Source organism: Chiloscyllium punctatum, chromosome 5 (assembly GCF_047496795.1).
Source record: "Chiloscyllium punctatum isolate Juve2018m chromosome 5, sChiPun1.3, whole genome shotgun sequence".
Taxonomy (NCBI): Eukaryota; Metazoa; Chordata; class Chondrichthyes; order Orectolobiformes; family Hemiscylliidae; genus Chiloscyllium; species Chiloscyllium punctatum.
Window position 1 is genome coordinate 105062535 of NC_092743.1, and position 23635 is coordinate 105086169.

A 23635-nucleotide genomic window follows, 5' to 3' on the forward strand; every position below is an offset into this window, starting at 1 on the left:
AAATTTGAAGCACCATGGACATAAGAGTTCTAGTTCAGGATTTTCTTAAGGTTAACAGGCAGGTTCAGTTGCCAGTTAGGAAGGCAATTGCAATGTTCACAATTGTTTGGAAGAGGGCTAAAATAAGAAAGCAGGGATGTGCTGCTGAGGCTGTGTAATGCTCTGGTCAGATCCCATTTGGAATATTGCGAGCAGTTTCGGGTTCTATATCAAAGGATGGATGTGCTGGCATTGGAGAAGGCCTAGAGAAGGCTTATAAGAATGATCCTGGGATGAAGGGCTTGTCATATGAGGAGTAGTTGAGGACTCTGGACTTGTACTTGATGGAGTTTAGAAGAATGAGGGGATTTGATTGGAACTTACAGAATACTGAGAGGCCAGGATAGAGTGGACATGGAGATGATGTTTTCACTGGTAGGAGAGACTAGGTTCTGAGGGCATAGCCTCAGAGTGTAAGGATGACCCTTTAGAACTGAGATTAGAAGGAACGTCTTTCATCAGAGGGTGGTGAATTTGTGGAACTCATTGCCACAGAAGGCTGTGGAGGCCAAGTCATTGAGTGCATTTAAGAATGAGATAGGTTCTTGATTGGTAAATGGATCAAGGTTTATGGGATGAAGGCAGGAGAATGGGATTGAGAAACATATTAGCCATGATCGAATGATGGTGCAGATTCAATGAGCCAAATGGCCTAATTCTGCTCCTATACCTTATGGTCTTATGGCTACAGGGTCCTAATTCTAGCAGAAAGCCTGGCAGCTGCCCGATTGCCAAATGAGTGAGTGGATGCTCCTACCACAGTTTCCCTCCTGGAATTCCTCCCAGTTTCAGACTTGGTGCATAAATGGGAAATCTTGGCCCATTTTTCTCTTGCACAATTTGGGACAGCACCAATGCAACAAGTTTCATTAAACTTAAACTTTTGTCTTCATATGTTCTTTAAAATTCTATTGAATCAGGCCAGAGAAAGGAGGCCAGTCTGTCCAATGATATCTATAATTTCACAGTCTGGTATCACCCTTGTAAATCTGTATTTTTTTTAAACCTATTACAATGCAGTTTTTCAGAACAAAACCACAGAGTTTGCACACTAAACTTTCCTGGAAAAGCTTCAGGCTATAAAGCACAGGTGAGCGAGAGCAGGTGATGGTGCTAACATTCGAAGGTGACACCTGCTGCCTGGAGGAGCTAGTCTAGATCCTGTCTCTGATACACTGCCCTACTGTGTCTGACCTCACAGAGCAATCTTATAAAGGGAGAGTGCTGTCTGAACAAGCTGTACCCTTCAGGCAAGCAAGACATCCCATAAGACCTAGCAAAGAATACAAGGGAGTCTAAACCTGACTGTAAGGTTACAGTGGGAGAAAGTGAGGACTGCAGTTGTTGGAGATCAGAATCGAGAGTGTGGTGCTAGAAGAGCACAGCAGGTCAGGTCAGGTCACAGTGAAGAATATAATTGCAGCTTCTAGCAGAGTATAACAGAGTATAACTTTCCAAAGTGTTTCATAGCAACATTGCCAAACAAAATTTGACAAGGAGCTAACTGAAGAGATATTAGACCAGGTGACCAAGTAGGTGAGGAAGAATTTTCAGTTTTTCAAATGTTTGGGGGAAAGTATGATGATGTTTAAAAAGCCATGTTCACTGGCTAAATAACCCTGCTGACTGCCCACTAGCAGTCATTAAAAACTGACAGACAAGCTGGAACTAGTACCTCATCCTATCACAAGCCTTGACAATGTAGACTTTGGCAGGCAACTGCTGGAGACCTTGCTTCAATGCTCTCTCAGCTAGGCTTCCACCTTCCATCCTTCATATCTTATGTAAACTCTGCCTGTCTCCTTACCAGTCAGTCCCATTCACCCTGTGTTTTCTGGCCTACATTGTCTCATGGTCCATCAACACTTCAAATTTTAACATCTTCATTTGTTTTCAAATACCTCTATAATTTTGCATCCCACCACTCCAACCCCAATCTCTAATCTCTCATATCCTCCAATCCTCTGGGATCTAGGCACTTCCTTTGATTTTGGCCTCTTGGATACTTTTCTTTGCACCTTCTCTTATTAATGATTCAAATTACCAAACTGAAGAAATAGAAAGTCAGTCTATATTGTAAATTGCCGACTCATGCACAATTCAATTCTGAAGAGAGAGTGTAAGATTTTGCACACACGTTTCTTTTCTTTCAAAGCTTCAAGCCTTCTTTTGATCTAAACTCACTGTGATAGGGGAGTGGGTGGTGAATGCATGGCTTGGATATGGGAGGTCTCGTTTCTCTTCTGAGGGGTGGCCTATTGAGATCTTAAATTGTGACAGGTTTGACAGAATGGATACAGAGAGTATGTCTCCTCTTGTGGTGAAGAACGTGACCGAGGTCCATCAATTTGAGATAGTCACATAGAAATCCAATAGGGTTAGGAATTCAGAAGAAACTCCTGATGTAGGCTTTATGTGTAAGTGGGAGCGGTTGGAGTAAAGACTGCAGACACATTTGATAGAAAGCTAAATAAAGACTTGAAGGAGGGAGCTACAAGTTATGCCTCTTGGGTTAGATGAGAAATAATGCTATTCTGTTATCATCTTTGGAAAATCATGACCCTTTAACATGCAAATGATCTGAGCACCTGCATGTTGGCGCATTATCATATACTCTGTACTGTAGCACCTCAGGCACAGGCTGTGCCCAATCTGTCCTATCTACCTGCTGTGCTTTTCCAGCAACACATTTTCAGCTCTGTCCTATCTAAAGCCTGTTTCAAATTGGAACAACTGTTGGGAGTGAGCCCTTTGCTGAACTAAGAGAAAATGCACTTAATTGAAACAGCAAGAAATAAAATGCTGGCTACATTTAGAAATAAAACAGAGCCGAGAAAAAAGCAAGCCTAAAACAGGTTTCAGTACAAAAATAAACTTTAAATACAATGCTGAAAGGACAGAAGGATGGACATCAAATCCCCCAGCATGAACTAGAAGGCCATGGATCTCCTATCCACGTCCAAACTTTTAAATAAAGGATACAGCTCTGCTGCAGAGACCAAGCATTAGCAGAGCTAGACAAGCTGTGAAAATAGTCATAGCATTTGGGAACAAGAGATTACACGGGATCATTACTTCAGGTTTATTTGAAGAGGATCAGAAAGATCCTACAAAGATATCTGAGAAGATCAGTTGCATGTAATAGTCAACTTTAAAATTCATCGCTCAGAATTAATGTTTAATGACCTACAGGCAAAATCTATATGAATTAATAAATCAATGTCAGTGGCTATTATAACAAGGGTAACAAATGTGATGTTTTAAAGGTTGAACTGTTGGAGTGGGTAATGGTGTTATTTATTGCCTCCACGCCTGTGGAAGCATTCCACAAAAACCTCTCAGAAATAAGAAAGGTTAGAGCATTAATTTTCAACCAACACATGGTCAAAAATTAGTAAGGTCTCTGCCAGTACGTATTCTTACAAATCCACAAAGTCATATGTGTGAGAACAAACAAGATGTTCATATGTGATGTGGTATTTAGGCCAAGAATTAACAATGCCATCAAAATCTTATTGAGGATGTGAGAGGAATGCCAGACCCCACCAGCTCCAGCAATGTAGAGAACTTTTACACCCTTTTGTCTAAAATTGCCATTTATCTATTTCATGTGATTGGACTTTATGCTAGTCACTGATTATTTTTCCAAATTTCATCTGAAAAGTTAAGAACATTTTAGGATTGTCAATGGCAGACACATTTAGCGCCATAGTCAGTGTGTGCCAATGGTCCAAAATATGTCAGCAGTCAAATCTCTGAATGGTTTGCCAAATGGGGCCAGAAATCATATAATATCCTCAGTGCATTATCCCAGATGTCTCACCCTTGAAGAGTGAGAGGTTTGCATTTAAATCACTCATTCTGAAGTGAAGAACAACTAAACAAAACTTTTGTATTCTTAAGTTACACCTCAGAATTACACCTCTGGACATGGAGTCACTATCACCAGCAGAGATCATGTTTGGAAGGCAAGTGTGAACAATTTTGCCAAGACACTACCGATTCAAATTCTCCGAAATACAGGAGAGACTTCTTGACCAACAAGGTAAGATGAAGATTATGCATGACTGGTAGCACTTGCAGAACTAGCTCACTAACACTGAGGACAAAAAGTCAATGCTACACACCACAATAGGAATTTGCTTATTCAGGTGGCTTCCAAAGTACACAATCAGCCGATGTCACAACACATGATGGGGCAGTGCTAAAGATGTATTATTAACTTTGGAGTGATATCCCTTCAACAGCTCAACATGCAAATGAGCCAGGTATCCAGATGTTATCACATGAGTATAGGTTTTCTGTTGTTTTAGAGGCACAACCCTGTATCTGGAGATTATTCTGTATTGCATATATTCATTAGCTGTAAATAAATGCAGCAGATTTTCAAATGAACAGAATCCAAGTACCTCATTCGAATCACACTGAAATAACACAAGATTATTTTTACAAATGAGAATTATACAAATACAAGTGAAGCATATACACCCACATGGAGTGGTAGGACCCAATGGTCCATTTTTGTGCCCATATCCTACATAATCTATTCACCTCTTAACAACATAAACATTTAATCAAGGCACAAAGAAGTCTTAGCAGTAAAGCGCATAGACTGGCTGAAAAAGCAGTGATCCTGTTTGGATGGTAGACCTCAATAAAGAAACATAGATGCATGTCAGTTTCGAAGAGTGCTAGGTTATGCCACTGCAAATGTAAAACTTACAAAGTTGACAGACTGGGAAAGACTAGTTGGGACCTACACCCGATTCATGTTAAATAAGTCCTTCACTCCCCACTGACCCTCACCCCTCCAAATAAAAGGAAAAATTATAGGTGGGGCTCAAGGAAACATCTCTCACAACAATTTGAAGAACTGAAACCAATCCGAGAGATGACAGGAGACATAGACAGTAAAAAGAAAATGCAAGGAAAAAAAAAAATGCAGCAACCAAAATCGATTCAGAGTTCATAGAATATAAGACCATAAGACCTAGGAGCAGGAGTAGGCTATCTGGCCCTTCGAGCCTGCTCCACCATTCAACAAGATCATGGATGATCGTTTCATGGCCTCAGATCCACTTACCTGCCTTCTCATCATAACCCTTAATTTCTTTATTGTTTAAAAAAGAATCTATCTTAGCTTTAAAAACATTTACTGAAGTAGTATCAATTACTTCACTGGACAGGGAATTCCACAGATTCACAACCCTCTGGGTGAAAAAGTTCCTTCTGAAATCAGTGAGACTAGGTAAGATGGTTATTTGTTGGCCAACATGAATATATTAGGCCAAAAGGCCTCCTTTCATACTGGCAATTTCTATGATTCTGTGATTACTGCACAAAAGGAGACTGTTCAGCTCATCATGTCCATACAGACTCTCTGTAAGAACAACTTACAAAAATCCACCCCTCATTCCTATCCTGTAGCTGAAATGTATTTTTCTCTTTATGTGCTCATCCAATTCCTTTCTAAAAGCCACAGTGAAAACTGTTTTCCACCAGACTCTCGGGTAGTGCATTCCAGATTCAAACCACTTGCTGCACCAGCACCTTTCCTCAGTGTGCCTTTGACTGTCTTACCAATCTCCTTAAATGGTTGCCCTCTGGTCTCAACTTTTCCATCAATGAGAACTGTTTATTCTGTTTTACTACACGGTTTTTGTACGCCTCTATCAAATCAACACTGAACCTTGGCTTTATGAAAGAGAATTGCCCCAACTCCTTCAATCTATCCGTGTAATGGATGTCTATCTTTCCTAAAACAATCCTCATTTATCTTTTCAGCACTTCGTCCAAATACAGGTAGAATAGTAAAGAACACAATGAGTATAACAGTGCACAAAAATCAGCGTTGTCATTTTTGTTAGCTTTGGAAAAGAACATGACAATGTAGAGAATGTAGCCAGATTAGAAAAGAGAGAGTTTACATTTCTATAGTATCATTCATGATCTCCAAACATTCCAAAATGTTTTACAGCTTGCATGGATATGATTTCAAGAAAGGATTACTGGAACCTCAAGACATCACAAACTATCCATTAGTTTCCAGGCACTGTCCAAATGGGAATTAGTCCAATTAAAGACATCACTGCTTTATTTAATACTAACTTTGGTACAGGGATTTTGCTCTATTTTTGGCATCTTTTTGCAAGATCATGATTGTTCCGGGAATGTTGCTGGTTCACAACTAACAGAATGAAGGATTAGCGATACTTTGCTGGCAAGTAAGGAGCAAGTAATTATCAGAATGGAACACATTGGAATAATTATAGGCCATTTCAAATGCTTTCAAAAATCAAAAGCACATTTGAGCAGTTATATTCGTCATCAGAAAGTCCAAATAAAGACTGTAATCTTGACATTACAGAGAACTCAATTCTATATTTATTTGGAGAGTTTCTGGTGTAAGGGCATTGCTGCCTGCTGACTGAGGTAAACACCATCAGCCAACACATACTGTATCAGTGACTGGAGAAAATGATTCAAGGTAACAAGCAACTTGCCAACACTCAGACTGCCTTCATGCCCAAGGGGTTTATTGTGACTTGCATTACAATGTTATCTTAAATGTGATTCTGGCTAATGAGCTATGAGGTTGTTTAAAAGAAAGTTGGGGAAAATGAGCAAGGACAAGCAGAGGTAGGTACAGGAACTAAGGGGAAGGCAGTGACCTAGAGGTATTATTTCTAGATTATTAATCCAGAGACCTTGCTAATGTTCTGGGTGCCTGGGTTTGAATCCTGCCAAGGCAGATGGTTGAATTTGAATTCTGTAACAAATTAGCTATCTAATATTGACCATGAAATCATTGTCAGGTAAAAGCTATCTCATTTACTAATGTCTTTTATGCCATTCTTATCTGGTCTGGCCTCCTCGTGACTCCAGGCCCACAGCAATGTGATTAACCCAAACTAACCTCTGAGCAATTACAGATGGGCAATAAATGCATGCCTAGTCAGTGACACTCACATTCCATTAACCAATTAAAACAAAAATTGGGAAGATCTTTGAAAGAAACTTGCGTAATGGGCCAAAAGGCTTCCTTCTATGTTTGGTGTGCACCCCCCACCCCCACCCTCCCCCCCACCCCCCCCTCCAACCCGCCCCCCCCACCCCCCCCAACCTGCCACCCCCCACCCCCCCCCTCCAACCCGCCCCCCACCCCGCCGCCCCCCACCCCCCCCCCTCCAACCCACCCCCCACCCCGCCGCCCCCCACCCCCCCCCTCCAACCCGCGCCCCCACCCCCGGAGCACTGTGATCAGTTTCGGTCTCCTAACATAATATATCTTACGGAGTTACACTTGCTTCACATATCTGAATCCTGATATGAGGGAATTTCCCCAAGGAGAGATTGAGCAGACAACATCTACGGCGGCACGGTGGCACAGTGGTTAGCACTGCTGCCTCACAGCGCCTGAGACCCGGGTTCAATTCCCGCCTCAGGCGACTGACTGTGTGGAGTTTGCACGTTCTCCCCGTGTCTGCGTGGGTTTCCTCCGGGTGCTCCGGTTTCCTCCCACAGTCCAAAGATGTGCAGGTCAGGTGAATTGGCCATGCTAAATTGCCCATAGTGTTAGGTAAGGGGTAAATGTAGATGTAGGGGTATGGGTGGGTTACGCTTCGGCGGGGCGGTGTGGACTTGTTGGGCCGAAGGGCCTGTTTCCACACTGTAAGTAATCTAATCTAATCTACATAAAATTCTTAAGAATTTGACAAGATAGATGCTGAGAGGATGTTTCCCCCTTGCTGGAGATGCTAGAACATTACAGCATAGTCTTGGAATAAAGGTTTAACAATTTAAAATCAAGATGAGATTTTGTTTTCAGAGGGTTGTGAGTCTTACGATGCATTGGCCTAATCCACACACTCAGTCGCCTCTTCGAAAGATTCAATGCAATTGGTCAGCATGACCTCCCCTCAACAAAGACATGCTGACTATTCTTGATTAATCCCTGTCGCTTCAAGTGCAATGCTCAGCATTGAGTATGTTCAAGATACAGATGGATAGATGTTTGGGTAATAAGGGAATCAAAGACAAGACGGGAAAGTGGAGTTGAGGGAGATGATGACTTTATTGAACATGCAACAGTCTTGAGGGGTTTAATGGCCTCTTGCTCCTATTTTTGGATTCATATGATTCTATAAAGTTTTTTTTCAGTATCTTTTCTCAGCTGTGTAAACAGAGCAGTTGAAGCTGAATATGTCATTCTACGCAGTCAATGTCAAAATCTGGGGAAATTAGTCAAGGATTGTAACATTGTGCCAAAATTACTGATCACTAAATCAAACCATCCACACTGCAAGATCATGGAGACATATTTAATACAAGTTTATCAAATGACATCATTATTAATTATTCACTCATATATTAACAGATGAATTTACTTTTCCAGGTAATATTATATCCAAATATAACAAAATAAAATGAAAATAACACTACCTACAGAGCAGCCATCTTTGTACTGTAGGATCTCAATGATTGAAGTCTTCACACCTCGCTATGTCGGCTTAATCCTTTTCAATCATCTAGAACCCTTTTTTAAATTGTGTGGTTTGGCCTCCATTAACCAGAGTGATGTTTAGTTTGTTGGTACTACTGTAGGTGAAAGGGTGAGTTCCCTGCACAAGCTATAAACAGAGAATTGGTCACATAATAAATTCAATATTGTAACTCTAAAAGTATGTTTGTGTCAATCAAGTGAGAAATGGATAAATAGTTCAAAGGTTAAATATGTACAAGTTTGTGCACATAGCAACCAGTAGAGTCCTGGTACATACCCTGTACAAATGTAGTAGCGGGAGTGTGCACATGCCGGCATGAAAATAGCCAACAGGAAAAATGCACCATTCTTTTTCCCAGATCACACGAGAAAGCAGAACTTGCATTTTGCAATTAGAACTGTGGGCTTCCAAACAGATCCTTACCATTCTGTAAATATGTAGCTACACAATACACACATCAAAAACTGGCAACAATACAGGTTTGTCATTAAATAGATTCATTCCATCATTCAAGTGTTAGCTAATCAATAAAATATGCCATACCATAACAACAAGTTACGTCGGAATATTTACTTGAGAAAATTAATTGAGAGCTAGTTTGATCTCCATTCTGATCCAGTAACTTTGTCAGTGACAATATCTTTATCCTTAAATTCACTCTTTACTTGGAAAACAGGGGTTTGTTAGCTGAAAAAAATGTTGATGCTGGCAACCTGAAACTAAAACGGAAATTGCTGAAGAAGCTCGGTGGGTCCGGCAGCATCTGTGGACAGAAAGCTGAGTTAATGTCTCCAGTCGAGTGACTCTTCTTAAGGATTGTGTTTGGTTAGTCAGTAAGCAAGAAAACTGGTTTGCAATGCAGAGTGATGCAAACGTATGTTTAATTCCAGCACCAACTGAGATTATCAAAATGTACTCTCCTTCTTGACCTCTCCCCTCACCTGAGGCATAGTGACCATCAGGTTAAACTACTAGTCATCTCTCTCCATGGTCCTCTGGGACTACAGTGACTTTAACTTTTCCTTGGGAAAAGGATAATATATATGATTTCAGTAAAATAAATCTAATCATTGCATTTCTGTTCTGATTTTCTCCAGTTTATTTTTTTCTCCTTGTAGATTTTTGGATTCCTAATAAGCTTCTCCACCTTTAGGGCTTGGCTACCCATGAGATGCAAATTGACTTTTAACATCTGCAGAAGGAGAACCATTAGATCTAACTTGCAATGACTTGAAGGTGTTAATCCTGGACGTGCTAAATTGGTTGAGCTCAGCCAGAGGGACAATAGAGCTGCTACAATTCGGTTGTAGTAAGGCATGGGAACCCATCCAGGTTTTCTCTGAGATTTGTCCTTATGTGACCAGTGAGCCTGATGTTGATGGTGGGCAAGTTGTTGGAGGGAATCCTGAGTAGACAGGATGTACATGTATTTGGAAAGGCAAGGACTGATTAAGGATAGTCAACATGACTTTGTGCTTGGGAAATCATGTCTCACAAACTTGATTGAGTTTTTTGAAGAAGTAACAAAGAGGATTGATGAGGGCAGAGCGGTAGGTGTGAGCCATATGTACTTCAGTAAGGCGTTCGATAAGGTTCCCCATGGGAGACTGGTTAGCAAGGTTCGATCTTATGGAATACAGGGAGAACTAGCCATTTGGATACAGAACTGGCTCAAAGGTAGAAGACAGATGGTGGTGGTGGAGGGTTGTTTTTCAGACTGGAGGCCTGTGACCAGTGAAGTGCCACAAGGATCGGTGCTGGGTTCTCTACTTTTCGTCATTTATATAAATGATTTGGATGGGAGCATAAGAGGTATATAGTTAGTAAGTTTGCAGATGACACCAAAATTGGAGGTAAAGTGGACAGCGAAGAAGGTTACCTCAGATTACAACAGGATCTTGACCAGATGGACCAATGGGCTGAGAAGTGGCAGATGGAGTTTAATTTAGATAAATGTGAGGTGCTGCATTTTGGGAAAGCAAATCTTAGCAGGACTTATACACTTAATGGTAAGCTCCTAGGGAGTGTTGCTGAACAAAGAGACCTTGGAGTGCAGGTTTATAGCTCCTTGAAATTGCAGTTGCAGGTAGATAGGATAGTGAAGAAGGCATTTGGTATGCTTTCCTTTATCGGTCAGAGTATTGAGTACAGGAGTTGGGAGGTCATGTTGCGTCTGTACAGGACATTGGATAGGCCACTGTTGGAATATTGCGTGCAATTCTGGACTCCTTCCTATCGGAAAGATTTGTGAAACTTGGAAGGATTCAGAAAAGATTTCAGAGTTGGAGGAATTGAGTTATAGGGAGAGGCTGAACAGGCTAGGGCTGTTTTCCCTGGAGCGTTGGAGGCTGAGAAGTGACCTTATAGAGGTTTACTAAAATTATGAGGGGAATGGATAGGGTAAATAGACAAAGTCTTTTCCCTGGTGTGGGGGAGTCCAGAACTAGAGGTCAAAAGTTTAGGGTGAGAGGGGAAAGAGACTGGAGGGGCAACATTTTCACGCAGAGGATGGTAGGTGTATGGAATGAGCTGCCAGAGGAAGTGGTGAAAGCTGGTACAATTGCAATATTTAAGAGGCATTTGGATGGGTATATGAATAGGAAGCATTTGGAGGGATATGAGCTGGGTGCTGGCTATATGGGACTATATGGGTTGGGATATCTAGTCGCCATGGATGGGTTGGACCGAAGGGTCTGTTTCTGTGCTGTACATCTATATGACTCTATGACTCTAATGGGATGTGGTTTTGATTGGCAAGGCTGACATTTACTCCCCATCTCTAACAGTGGTGAACACGGTCAGGTCTGCCCCAGCAATGTGTATGTGTACACCCAGAATTCCACGTTCTACCATACTGCCCTTGGATTGGCAGTGGCTGCAAAGAGACCATCACCCAACACCTTCTGGAAAGTGCCTTTGCAGAGAAGGTCTGGAAATAGATGAAGTAGCTCTTGTCAGAGTTCATCTCAAGCACTGTAATGTAGACTTCAGTGTAGTTAAATCTGAGGCCTACCTCTGACAAACATCTACTGCTGCTGAAGGACCATCCGCTCATGAAAGACACAGTTTGGTTTACCCAAAGCTTGCTGGTTTTTCAGTGTAAAGAGCTGTCAATGACAGTACTGCTGACTGGCACATTCTAGCCCTAGGGGTATGTGCTAAATGATAGACAAAAGCTTGGGGAAGTCACCTGAAAGACTCAGTGGGGAGAGGTCACTGCCTAAGACCCTCTTGCTATAATAATCTGAGGAATTGGAAATTCAACAAGGTCTCTCAGGCTGAATGCACCAGAGAAAGCTTGACATGAAATATAAGCATAAATTGTCAATGTAGTCTGTATTGGGAAGCATAGTGAGGCAACCTCATGTACTATGCTGAAAGATAATGATTTATATTCCACTTTATGTAATGTCAAATGTGAACTGCTAATGTAGTGTACTTTCTTCATAAAATTCAGAAAAACATGTTTTGGAAAAGAGGTCTAATATTTGTCAAGAAGGTAGAAGTGAGCGTCTTCATCAACTGCTGCACAGAGTAAGTATATTTACAATGCTGTTAGGAAGGGTGTTCCAGGATTTGGTTGAGCACCAATTCAGGATGGTGCATAACTTGGAGGGGAACTTGCAGTTGGTCAGGTTCTTATCTATCTGCTGCTGTCACCTTTTCTATTTTAATACATATACCTTGGTTGGGCATACCTACATTAAAACCCATGGTTAAATAAGGCACTGACCCACACCTTGTAGGCTCACACAAACAAAGGCCATTTGGGTGAGAACAGGGAAGCTTAAAATGCATGTAAATCAATGACAACAAGTCAAGAAGAAAAGGGAGACAGTGGTATAAAGGGACAGCAATAATCATGGGTGACTTTAATCAGCGTATAAACTGGAAAAATTGGACTGGCAGACAAAGACTGGATAAGGAGTTTCATTGAATGCTTTAAAGTAGATTCCTCAAGCAGAATATTCTGGAACTGATGAGAAAGCAGGTTTTAAAAGACATGGTATTGTGTTATGTGACAGGATTAATTAATTACCTCAGTGTAAAGTCACCCCAAGGTAACATCCACCACAACATGATTGAATTTTAAATTGAATGTCAAAGGGAGAAGATTGGGTCTAATACTCATTTGTTAAACCTAAATAAGGGCAATGATATGAGCATGAAGGCTGAGCTAGCTGAAGTATTAGACTCTGGGACAGATCAATAGACACACAGCGGCAAACATTTAAGGGGTTATTTTAGATACTCAGAATAAAGATATTCCTACCATAACTTGTTAGAGTTAATTAAAGTAGCAATATGTGCTACGGATAATAGGAAACATAGACAACATAGAACACTACAGCACAGGGACAGGCCCTTTGGCCCACCATGTCCATGCTGGCCAATGGTGCCATCCTAAACTAATCCCAGCTGCTTGCATTTGCTCCATATCCACTATTCCCTGCCTGTTCACATGTCTATCTAAATATCCCCTTAACATTGTTATCGTCTCTGTTTTTACCGCCCTCCCTGGCAGTGTTTCCCAGGCACCTACTACCCTCAGCAAAAAAAAACTTCTTTGCATATCTCCTTTAAACATTCCCCCCTCACCTTAGTGCCCCTAGTATTTGACATTTCCATCCTGGGAAAAAGACTCCAACTATCCACCCTATCCATGCCTCTCATAATTTTATGTATTTCTGTCAGGTCACCTCTCAGCCTCTGTTGCTCTAGTGCACGGTGGCACAGTGGTTAGCACTGCTGCCTCGCAGCGCCGGAGACCCGAGTTCAATTCCCGCCTCAGGCGACTGACTGTGTGGAGTTTGCACGTTCTCCCCGTGTCTGCGTGGGTTTCCTCCGGGTGCTCCGGTTTCCTCCCACAGTCCAAAGATGTGCAGGTCAGGTGAATTGGCCATGCTAAATTGCCCGTAGTGTTAGGTAAGGGGTAGATGTAGATGTAGGGGTATGGGTGGGTTACGCTTCGGCGGGGCGGTGTGGACTTGTTGGGCCGAAGGGCCTGTTTCCACATTGTAAGTAATCTAAAAAAAAAAACAATCCAAATTTATCCAACCTCTCCCTATAACTAATACACTCCAATCCAGGCAACATCCTGGTAAACGTCTTTTGCACCCTCTCCAAAGCCTCCACATCTTTCTACTCATGTGGTGAGCAGAAATGCACATGATACTCCAATTGTGACCTGACCAAAGTTTTATACAGCTGCAAACTTTTATGATCGATGCCCTGACTGATGAAGGCAAGCATGTCATACACCTTTTTTTATAACCTTATCCATTTGTGTTGCCACTTTCAGGGAGCTATAGTCTTGGACCCTATGTTCCCTCCAAATATCAATGCTTTTAAGGGTCCTGCCATTTGCTACATACTTTCCTCTTGCATTTGATCTCTGTAAATGCATCACCTCACACTTGTCTAGACTAATTTCCATTTGACATTTTTTGCCCAACTTTCTAACTGATCTGTATTCTGCTGTGTCCTTTGACATTTTCTTTTGTGTAATCTGCAAACTTACGAATGAGACCAGATACATTTTCACACAAGTCATTTATATACACAGCAAACTTTATTTTAACTGGCATTTTATGAACCAGCACTCTTAATAAAGCAGCAAACATTATACATTTTAAATACAGAAGTTTACTGTACTTTCGTGATCTCTGTGATGTCCAAGTAGTCAGTTGATGGTGCAAGTGAGGAGGCTCTCTGCCAGTAAGTTTTAATTAAAGCAAAGATGGATTACTATTTATGTGATTTATACTGTAAATAAAGTATAACAGTGATGTTATACCACTGCAATATGTTTCTATTATTTAGCATGTGTTTTTACATTGACTATATGGACATCTTGATAAACTAGCACATTCCTGATCCTCTCGGTGCAGGTTAATGTTTGGTATTACAAAAAAATAGAGGTCCCAGCACTGATCCTCATGGAACACCGCTGATCACTGATGTCCAACATATGCTACTTGGATTTCTAGAAAGCATTTAATAAGGTGTGACATTAAAGATTATTATGGAAAATGAAAGCTCATGGTGTAAGGAGTAATATATTAACATGGATAGAAAATTGGCTGGCTGACAGAAAACAGAGAGAATGCATAAATAAGTCTTTGTCTGCTTGACAGGATGTAATGGGTAGAGTCCTGAGTGATTCTGTTCTGGGGCCTCAACTTTTTACAATTTACATCAATGACTTGGATGGGGGAACTGAAGGCAAATTTGTACTTAAATTTGCAGACAAGACAAAATAAGTAGGAAAGTAATGAGATGAAGAACACATAAGGAAGTTGCAGAGAGCTATAGATAGGTTGAGTGAGTGGGTAAAAATCTGGCAGATGGAGTATAATGTGGGAAAATGTGAAGCAGTTTGCTTTGTCAGGAACAGTAAAAAAAAGTGTATTACTTAAACAGTGAACAATTGCAGAATTTGAAGGTGCAGAGGAATTTAGATATTCTCATGTATGAGTCACAAAACATCAGTGCACAGGTACAGCATGCAATCAAAATGTCTAATGGAATGCTATCCTTCATTGCAAGGAATTGAAAATGAAAAGATACTATGCTTCAACTACCAAGGCATTGGTAAGACAACATCTCAAATACTGTTTGCAGCTTTGGTCTCCTTAAGGAATGATGTAACTGCATTGAAGACAGTACAGAGGAAGTTTGCTAGATTGATACCTGTAATGAGTAAGTTGTCTGATAAGAATGGGCTCGACAGGCTGGGTTTGCTTCCACTGGAGTTAATGTTAATATTTAACATTAACTTGGTGCGATTTGGTTGAACAGTACAAGATCCTGAATGATGTTGACACAGTGGATGTGGAGAGAATGTTTCTGTCTGTGGATCGTTTCAGTACTAGGGGGCATGGTTTTAAAATTAAGCAGATGCCTTTTCAGGACAAAGGTGAGGAGATTTTATTTTCTCTTAGAAGAATGTGCAACTTTGGAACTCTCTTCATCAAGGCAGAGTCATTAAATAATTTGAAGGCAATGATAGGTTTATATTGAATAGGGGAAATCAAAGACTATTTTGGGTAGATAGGGATGTGGAATTCAAACACAGACAGATCAGCCTTGATCTTATTGAATGATTCAAATAGTCTACTGCTCATACATTATGTCTTCACGTGTAATTGCAACAGGAAAGATTTGGTCATTGTCATTTCCCTTGGCTTGCTTTTAGTTGAGAACACCATTGTATTTCTAAGAGAAAGGTATAGCTATGTCACTGCCATTGCATCAAATAAGAATTGTGTTAACAGACCTTGTATTGTCAAAATCAGAGTTGACTCCCAGTTGATTACCTAGAGCAAATTAATCAATGAAACCAGGCTCAATGATAGCATGTGACACACAAAGACACATATCCGTTCGCGTGCACACACAAACAAACCAAGCCACGGATTTCAGACACAAATGTTCCACAATATTTCCATCCAATCTCTAATCTCCTCTCACCTCTGTTGTATGCTTCTTTCTTTAATAAACTGCACAGTGCAATCAATCTAAGCCACTTTAAATTAAACATATTTAAATATATACATACAAATGTATCCTTTTAAAAGAAAGCTTTAATTTAACACATTACAGTTATTATCAAAAAAAAACCAAAGACCAACCAAACACAGATGCTAAAATATATAAAAACAAGTTGCATAAAAGTATCTAGCAGGAATACAGCACAATTCGGGGGTGAGAAGAGTCAAGTTTGAGTGTTTTAATCAGAAGCATTCTAGAGCTTATATCACTGTTTACAACCACTTTTCTCAGTTACTAATTACTGTTTGTGCTCTGTAGTGCTTAAAGCTCAGTTAAACCATAACACATGGCAATTCTTGTGTGAAAGTAACATTATTATTGTACTAGATAATATTGAAAAGTGGCCGAATGTAATTTTGATGAGCTAAGCGGTTGAAAACATACTGATTAGCAGGTTATTTGATTAAGAAAATGCATAGGATTTATATCACTGGGGGACCCAATTTATGAAACATCCAGTTTACAAACACTGGTACATATGAACAGGGGTGTAATTTTAAAGTCCTGACATACAAACATTTCCTGTTCTTATGTTTGGCTACTTAAAAATGTCCTACATTGTGTTCCAACTTGTGTACAAATCAATTTGCCAAAGGACTCAATCGGAACACATTCGCAACCTAGAGAATGACTGTATCTGCTATTTTATGTTAAATGTGCAGAATTTCTTGCATATTCCCAGCTGGGAAGCAATGTCTCCAGCTAATTCCATGTTCCAGTTTCTCCCCTCACAAGAAATAAACTGGGCCCATTTTAATCCTGTGTGGGGGCATGAGTTTTGAATGAGTCAAAATCCTAACCAGAGTCTGTTCAGGAAAACAGATACGATGACTGGAGGAGGTTGCTGCAGATGGTCAACACGGTTTTGATCAGTTTTGTGGTTCTCATTCTGATGGGTGGTACCTGACCATTTTTCACTATAGAGCTGCTGTGATCACACAGCTCAGCAATATGGCAGGAAATCACAACCCAATAGCTGCTCTTTGGATTTGTTCATAGGATGTGGGTGTTATTGGCTAAACCAGCATTTATTGTTCATCATGAATTGCCCAGAAGGCAGTTAAGGGGTCAACCACATAGCTCAGGGTCTGGATCACATGTAAGGATGATAGATTTCCTTCCTTGAGGACATTAATGAACCTGATTGTTTTTACAACAATTCTTAGTGGATACAGTGTGACCATCCTGCCAGCTTTTTTGTTGAATTAAAATTTAATGACCTACCATAGTGGGATTTGAACCAGTGCCCTCAGAGCATTACCCTGTGGCTTTGAATTACTAGCCCAGTAACATTACCATTATAACACCACCAGGTGTATGGCAGTGAGACAGGCAGTTTAAAATATGAAGGGGATTAGAGATCCTTCATAATTTGTACTTTCAAATTTATCCCAGCGATTCCATTATTTTTGGCGAATACCTTGCTAAACTTTCACCAACATCATAAGTAAAAATACAGACACCACATAAACCAACAGAACAAGTATTCCAGGCAATTTCCAATCCCCACAATCTCTAGAGCTCCAGACATTGCTACAACACCTCCCAGCAGGATTACAGAGCGGCACACATCCCATCTCTAGCTTAAACTTTAAAAAGAGGTTCTTTTTCGTTAGTTTAAATTGAATTCCATGTTAAACCAATCAAGACTTGAGGTTAGATATGGTAGCGATACCAGAGCAAGCACGAAGGCTTTGTCTGTGCAGTACTAATCCATAATTCTGGCTCACACAGTCATAAGCTTTGACTCATACTCCTACAAAGACCTGCTGGTTCAGACATGGCTTCAATTGCAGAAAAGGTGGCAGGATATTTCCAATTGTCAGTGCAAGCTTCTGAATCACCTGCTCCATATCCACCATCATTCATTTGTTTCTTTCATTGTTTCATTTGTTATCAAATACACAAAATCATTTTTAATTTCTAGAGGTATCAGGACAATTTTAAACAGTTGGCAAACCCAGTTGTCCTAAATATCTAAGGAGATAAAGTGGCTCTGTCTTCTCTTTAGAAGTGAGACTCTTCACGGAACAATGGAGAACAGAACCAAACAGAATTGGACTTGTGCTAGCTTACCTGATATCAGGTAGCTTTGTAAAGGGAATTTACCGACAGTCATAGAATTAGGGGGTTATAATCAATCATAATTCAAAGTTCACTGGTACAGCTATTTTACAAAGAAGTCCATTCTTCCCATTTACTCTGTGCTAACTCTGCACAGCAATCCCATGCCACTCATCTGCTTGATCCCTATAACCCAGCAAATGTATTTCCTTCAAATGCCAATCCAATTTCCTTTTGAAATCATTACTTGCCTTCCACCAGTCTTGTAAGCAGCAAGTGCCAGATGTTACCCAAAATTCATTTCCCACAAATTTGAGAAGAATTTCCTGCCTTTGTTTGCAAGGTGTTAATTGGTTTAATGTCACAGTGAGTTACAAGATTTCATATCAGAAGTCATAACTTACAATATTATTGGTAATGTAAACTTACAGGAAAAGAAACAATCCAATCCATTTGTGTCCCAAAACATTAGGAAATTATGCAAGCTATACATTTTGCAGAAGCAGTAATGGGATGTTCATTAAAAACTGCAGCTTCTGCAATTTAACTAATAGTTTCCACACTATATGCAAGACATTTTTTTCTTGTTTCCAACTCTGAAAAAACTGCCACTTGCCCCAGCAGCCCAGATAGTGAGGGGGGTGGGGAGTGGGGGGGGGGGGGGGGTGGGGGGTGAGATTAATCGTGATTCAAAGTTTACTGCTATTTTACAGAGAAAAAATTATTTGGAAATGTCAGCATGGAATCCAACAGTTATGAAATATGGTGAGGTAAGTACAGTGAATGCTGTAAATTAGAGAGACCTCAGAGACTGACCAATAGTTGTCATTACTTGCAGATGTTATTTTCAAAAAGGTCACCAAATGCACTGTAAAAATTATCATACACTCCGTATAACATTTTTGGCTGCTGTATTCTCATCAGATTTAAATGCATACTTTAAAAAAATAATCTTAGGATCTTTCTGAAATTCAAATGAACATCAATTTGAAAAAAAAGCTAAGAAAATGCATTCTATCTCCATATCAGTAGAATAAGGACATGTTACCCAACGTCTATTAAATTAGATTCCCTACAGTGTGTGAAAACAGGCCCTTCTGACTAATGCACCTAACACTATGGGCAATTTAGCATGGCCGATTCACCTGATCTGCACATCTTTGGATAATGGGAGGAAACCCACACAGACACGGGGAGAACGTGCAAATTCCACACAGATAGTCACCCATAACCGGAACCGAACCTGGGACCCTGGTGTTGTGAGGCAGCAGTGCTAGCCACTGAGCCACCGTGCCATGCCATAAAATTGATGACTAAGTCATCAAACCCCAGGGAAGAGCCAGCAGGAAAACCAGAGCCCCTCTGTCACATTGCAAACTGCAAGCAAAAAGCTCTGTCATTCTATAAAGGCTTTATCTTTTATGAAAGCTGATTGCCACCTTTCAGTGACCTGACAAGATTTCTGGGCCCCAGAAAGGAAGTGAAAACCCAATGATCTCGACTCAATGGAAATTCCAGAAATAGGAACTTTGCAACAGGCTATGTGCCCTCTGCTTTTAAACTGCAACAGTACATAAAGGCAGACTACAATTCGTAATTTGAGAGTGTGCATGGCTTCAGGTTGCTTCATATGTCTCACCACCCAGGTTACTCAAGTCTCTCAGTAAGTGTCTGCTTTTTGCAAGTGTCTGTTTAGTTGGGAGGTTTCACTTTACCATATCACACCCGTACGCCTTTCTTTGTAATCAATACGTTGAAGGAAAGCAGAAGCTTAAGGGCATCTTCCGTTTGTCACTATTATTCATGCTGTAATTGAATATCACTATATGAATGAAACATGATTTAATTTTTCCCTGTCCTTAAAACTTCTTATTGTCTAAATTGAGAAAGTGTTTCCGACAAACATTTGAACTAAATTTAAAACCATGAAGAGTACCTTCATTGGTTGCTTTATCTCTGCCACGGGAGTCCAACTCCTTTTTGTGTTTTGGTGTGTGAGATGATCCTGGTCTGCCTCTGCTTCGCGAAGCCTTCACTGTGGGGTAGAAAAATAATTGTAGCAACTTACCATAGATCTGTACAATACAGCAAGAGACCATCCAGCTCATCACATATGTTACTGCTCTTTCAAGGAGCTAATTAGTCACAATTTATTTTGCCTGACTCTGGTAACCCTGCAACTATTTTACTTTTCAAATATTTATGCAATTCAGTTTTGAAAATTACTGTTGGGTCTGCTTCCACCAACCTATCAGACAGTGCATTCCAAATCATCATAAACTGAAACATGAGGTATCTCCTCGACTCTCCTTCAGTTCTATTTCCACATCCCTCAAATCTGTGTCCTTTAGTTGATTGGAGGGTTTGAGATATAGGGAAAAACTGAATAGGCTGGGGCTATTTTCTCTGGAGCATCACAGGCTGAGGGGTGACATTACAGAGGTTTATAAAATCATGAGGGGCATGGATAGGCTAAATAGACAAAAGGTCTTTTCCCTGGGGTGGGGGGACCCAAAAAAGAGGGTAGAGGTTTAAGGTGACAGGGGAAAGATTTAAAAGGGACCCAAGTGACAACTTTTTCATGCAGAAGGCGGTGCATGTATGGAATGAGCTGCCAGAGGAAGTGGTAGAGTGGCTGGTACAATGACAACATTTAAAAGAAATCTAGATAGGCACATGAACAGGAAGGGTTTAGATGGATACTGGCCAAATGCTGGAAAATGGAACTGGGTTCATTTAGAATATCTGGTCAGTATGGATGAGTTGGACTGAAGGGTCTGTTTCTGTGCTGTATGACTCTACTAAGCTTTGTACCAGTGGAAAGTTTTGCCTTTCTTATATTTCCTAGTTTTCAACTGGTCCTGTTCTGTAACGTTTTTCCAAATGCTCAAAATTTATTCAATTTATTTTGGAGAATTTTTATTGTTTCCTTCCACCCTTTCATTGTGTCAAAAGTCTTAAATCTGTACCTTCTTGTTATAAGCAAGACATAATCCCTCAAAATTTTGAGCACCTCTACTATATTTCATGGCACAATATTCTCTGCTCCAATGGAAGCAATCTAAGCTTCTCTAGTCCCAACACATAATTAAATCATGGAACATTATAATAAAACCTCTCTGCATCCTGTCCCAAGGCTTTGACATCCTTCTTAAGTATGTGCTCAGAACTCAACACAGTGAGTGGACATTAGCTATGGTGAGACTTAGGTCAGAATCAGACAAAAAGTCCAGTGAGGCCTATTTTGACACTGGGAGAATTTTGCATCATCTTTTAGATTTTGACAAATGTGAGGCACATTTGAACACCTTATTAATGCCACAACTCACCTCATTAACTTCCTAAGTTACCAAATGTGCTAAACAAGCTTATTGTTGAGAAATCTCACAATGGAAATCAGAGTAGGTACCTTTATGTTAGACACTGAACACCAACACCTCAGGTCACACTCCATAGGGACTGACCATACGCACCCCATAATCCATGGACTTTGGCATCTGACATGTGCCATTCGCCAAGAACCCTGATGGCACATCTCTGATTCAGAGGACATTGTTGTTCTTCAGTGCTGCACTGGCAACTCTCATTATAATGCTACGGTAAGGAGCCTGTACTCAAGGGGACACACGCCCAGCTCATGGACAGGACCGGGCTACATTAAAAGCTGTTTGCTCACTGCCATAGCGCTCACTCACTTTGAGCCTACCTTGATGCTCACAGCATTCTTGCTTGTATTGCTTTGCCTGTGTGCACTCTGCTACCTCAGCCAGAGTTCCAAGGCTCATACTACTTATGATTCGCTTTGCCATTTAATACAGGAACAAAGCAGGAAACTCATCACAGGCTTCAACCAAGATATGGAGGATAGCCTTTGCTTAGGACTTTCCAGCTCAGTAAGTCAAGGGCAGCCTCCGATATTGGTCCAGGGGCTTGGACGTGATCAGGCTTTCCTGTGATTAGAGTCAGGACGCTCACCACATAAGAGGTGAGGCAGATAGCTGCCTGTCCTGTTCTTTCTGCCCTATTATGGGTTGTTTTCCTCTTGTAATGGGAGAGGGGAAGATATAAAGGGAAATGAAAGTGGGTTGCACAGTGGTTACTTTTGGTATAGGTGAGGGAAAGGGTGTGCGTCTCTAGGGAACAGGAAGACCTGTGTCTGCACCACCCCACACAACAGGATCGCTAGGTCCAAGCCCGCAAAGTGGGGCACAAATTTTCTCCCATCAGTCAGCCATGTCCGAGAGAATTGTCAGCAACCATATAGGACAGCTCCGACTGACAGTGCTTGCCCAAGTGCACAACAGACTTTTATAAAGGTGGCATAAGGGATGCCAATCTGTCGGCAGATATTGGCTGAGTAGCAAGTTGATCTGGGAACAGTGCAAGGTAAGATGGATATAGAATCAGACCCAAGGGATGCCATAATGATGGTTAGTTAATTAATGAGTTGAGCTTGGTAAGAATAGTTAAGAAATTTCACTGGGTCTTGTGGCAAGAATCTATGCAAAAAAACTCAACACAATTCACACTTAGCCAAAAAAAAGTAAGAAATATTCAGCCCAATACTCTAGTTGAGATTTTAGAGCAAATCAGATTATGGTTAGGTCTGAAATAGTTTCCATCAGCTTAGTATCGAGTTGGAAACGTTTAAGGAGGGAATGTAGATCCCAGAGAGCTGAAGGCACAGCTGCAAACATTGGAGTAATGGATGGGCAGGCAACCAAAATTGGAAGGTCGAGATATCATGGAGGGTTGTAGCATTGGAGGAGATTACAGAGGTAAGAAAAGGGTGAGGCCATGAAGGGTATTTGAAGAAAAAAAACGAGAGTCTTAAAAATTGAGATGCTGCCACACTGGGAACCAACAAGGTCACGAGGGGTAGTACATACAAGTGAGGACAAGAAAGAGCAGCTAAGGTTTAAAATGGATGGAAATTTCACAGCAACTAGGGGACCATTAGAATAGTCACAGGAGTCGAAAGAGGTTTATATGCTACATTAATATGTTCACGTATTTATTGAATATCACATGATTCCACCAGCCAATTCATTATGTTATTTGTACAGAATCACTTCCCCATCCTCCCACCATCTGACAAAAATATGATACATTTGATAAACATCCTATTAAATGCTTACTTATGAACTGTCCCTGAGCCGGTGAACTCTCTTTGTTATTGGTGCCAATTGCAAAAAGCCGCACCATGTATTCCTGATTTGGGAGCAGACCTTCCACTACTGCTGCTGTTTCACCCTTTGGTAAGTTCAACGTCTGTGGTTTGCCACCTGTTATTGAAAAATAATCACAAATTGTTAAAAGACAAATGCAAAGCATGAGTCTGCTGTAAGAAAAGTAAAAACAAATTGTGCCAGCTGGCAGGGTTCTTATTCTAGGTTCTTGTATCATAGCTGATCTGCCTCTTAACTGCATCCAGTCATCTCTGTTCCCCAACCATGAATATTATTGTCAAACAG

General features: G+C 40.7%; 1 protein-coding gene across 6 annotated transcripts in view; it reads right to left on the bottom strand.

Annotated features, from left to right (window-relative positions):
• col14a1a (collagen, type XIV, alpha 1a) overlaps positions 1–23635 on the bottom strand; it is a 216094-nt gene that overhangs the window by 169090 nt on the left and 23369 nt on the right. For 5 of the 6 annotated variants that reach the window (XM_072570944.1, XM_072570943.1, XM_072570942.1 and 2 more), the window contains exons 4-5: positions 23300–23446; positions 20098–20196 (exon numbers count right to left, since the gene is read on the bottom strand). The exons of the other annotated variant lie outside the window; for it this stretch is intronic. In XM_072570944.1, coding sequence (XP_072427045.1) covers positions 20098–20196; positions 23300–23446 — 246 coding nt within the window. The remainder of the gene's footprint in view (positions 1–20097; positions 20197–23299; positions 23447–23635) is intronic. 6 annotated transcript variants of the gene reach the window in all.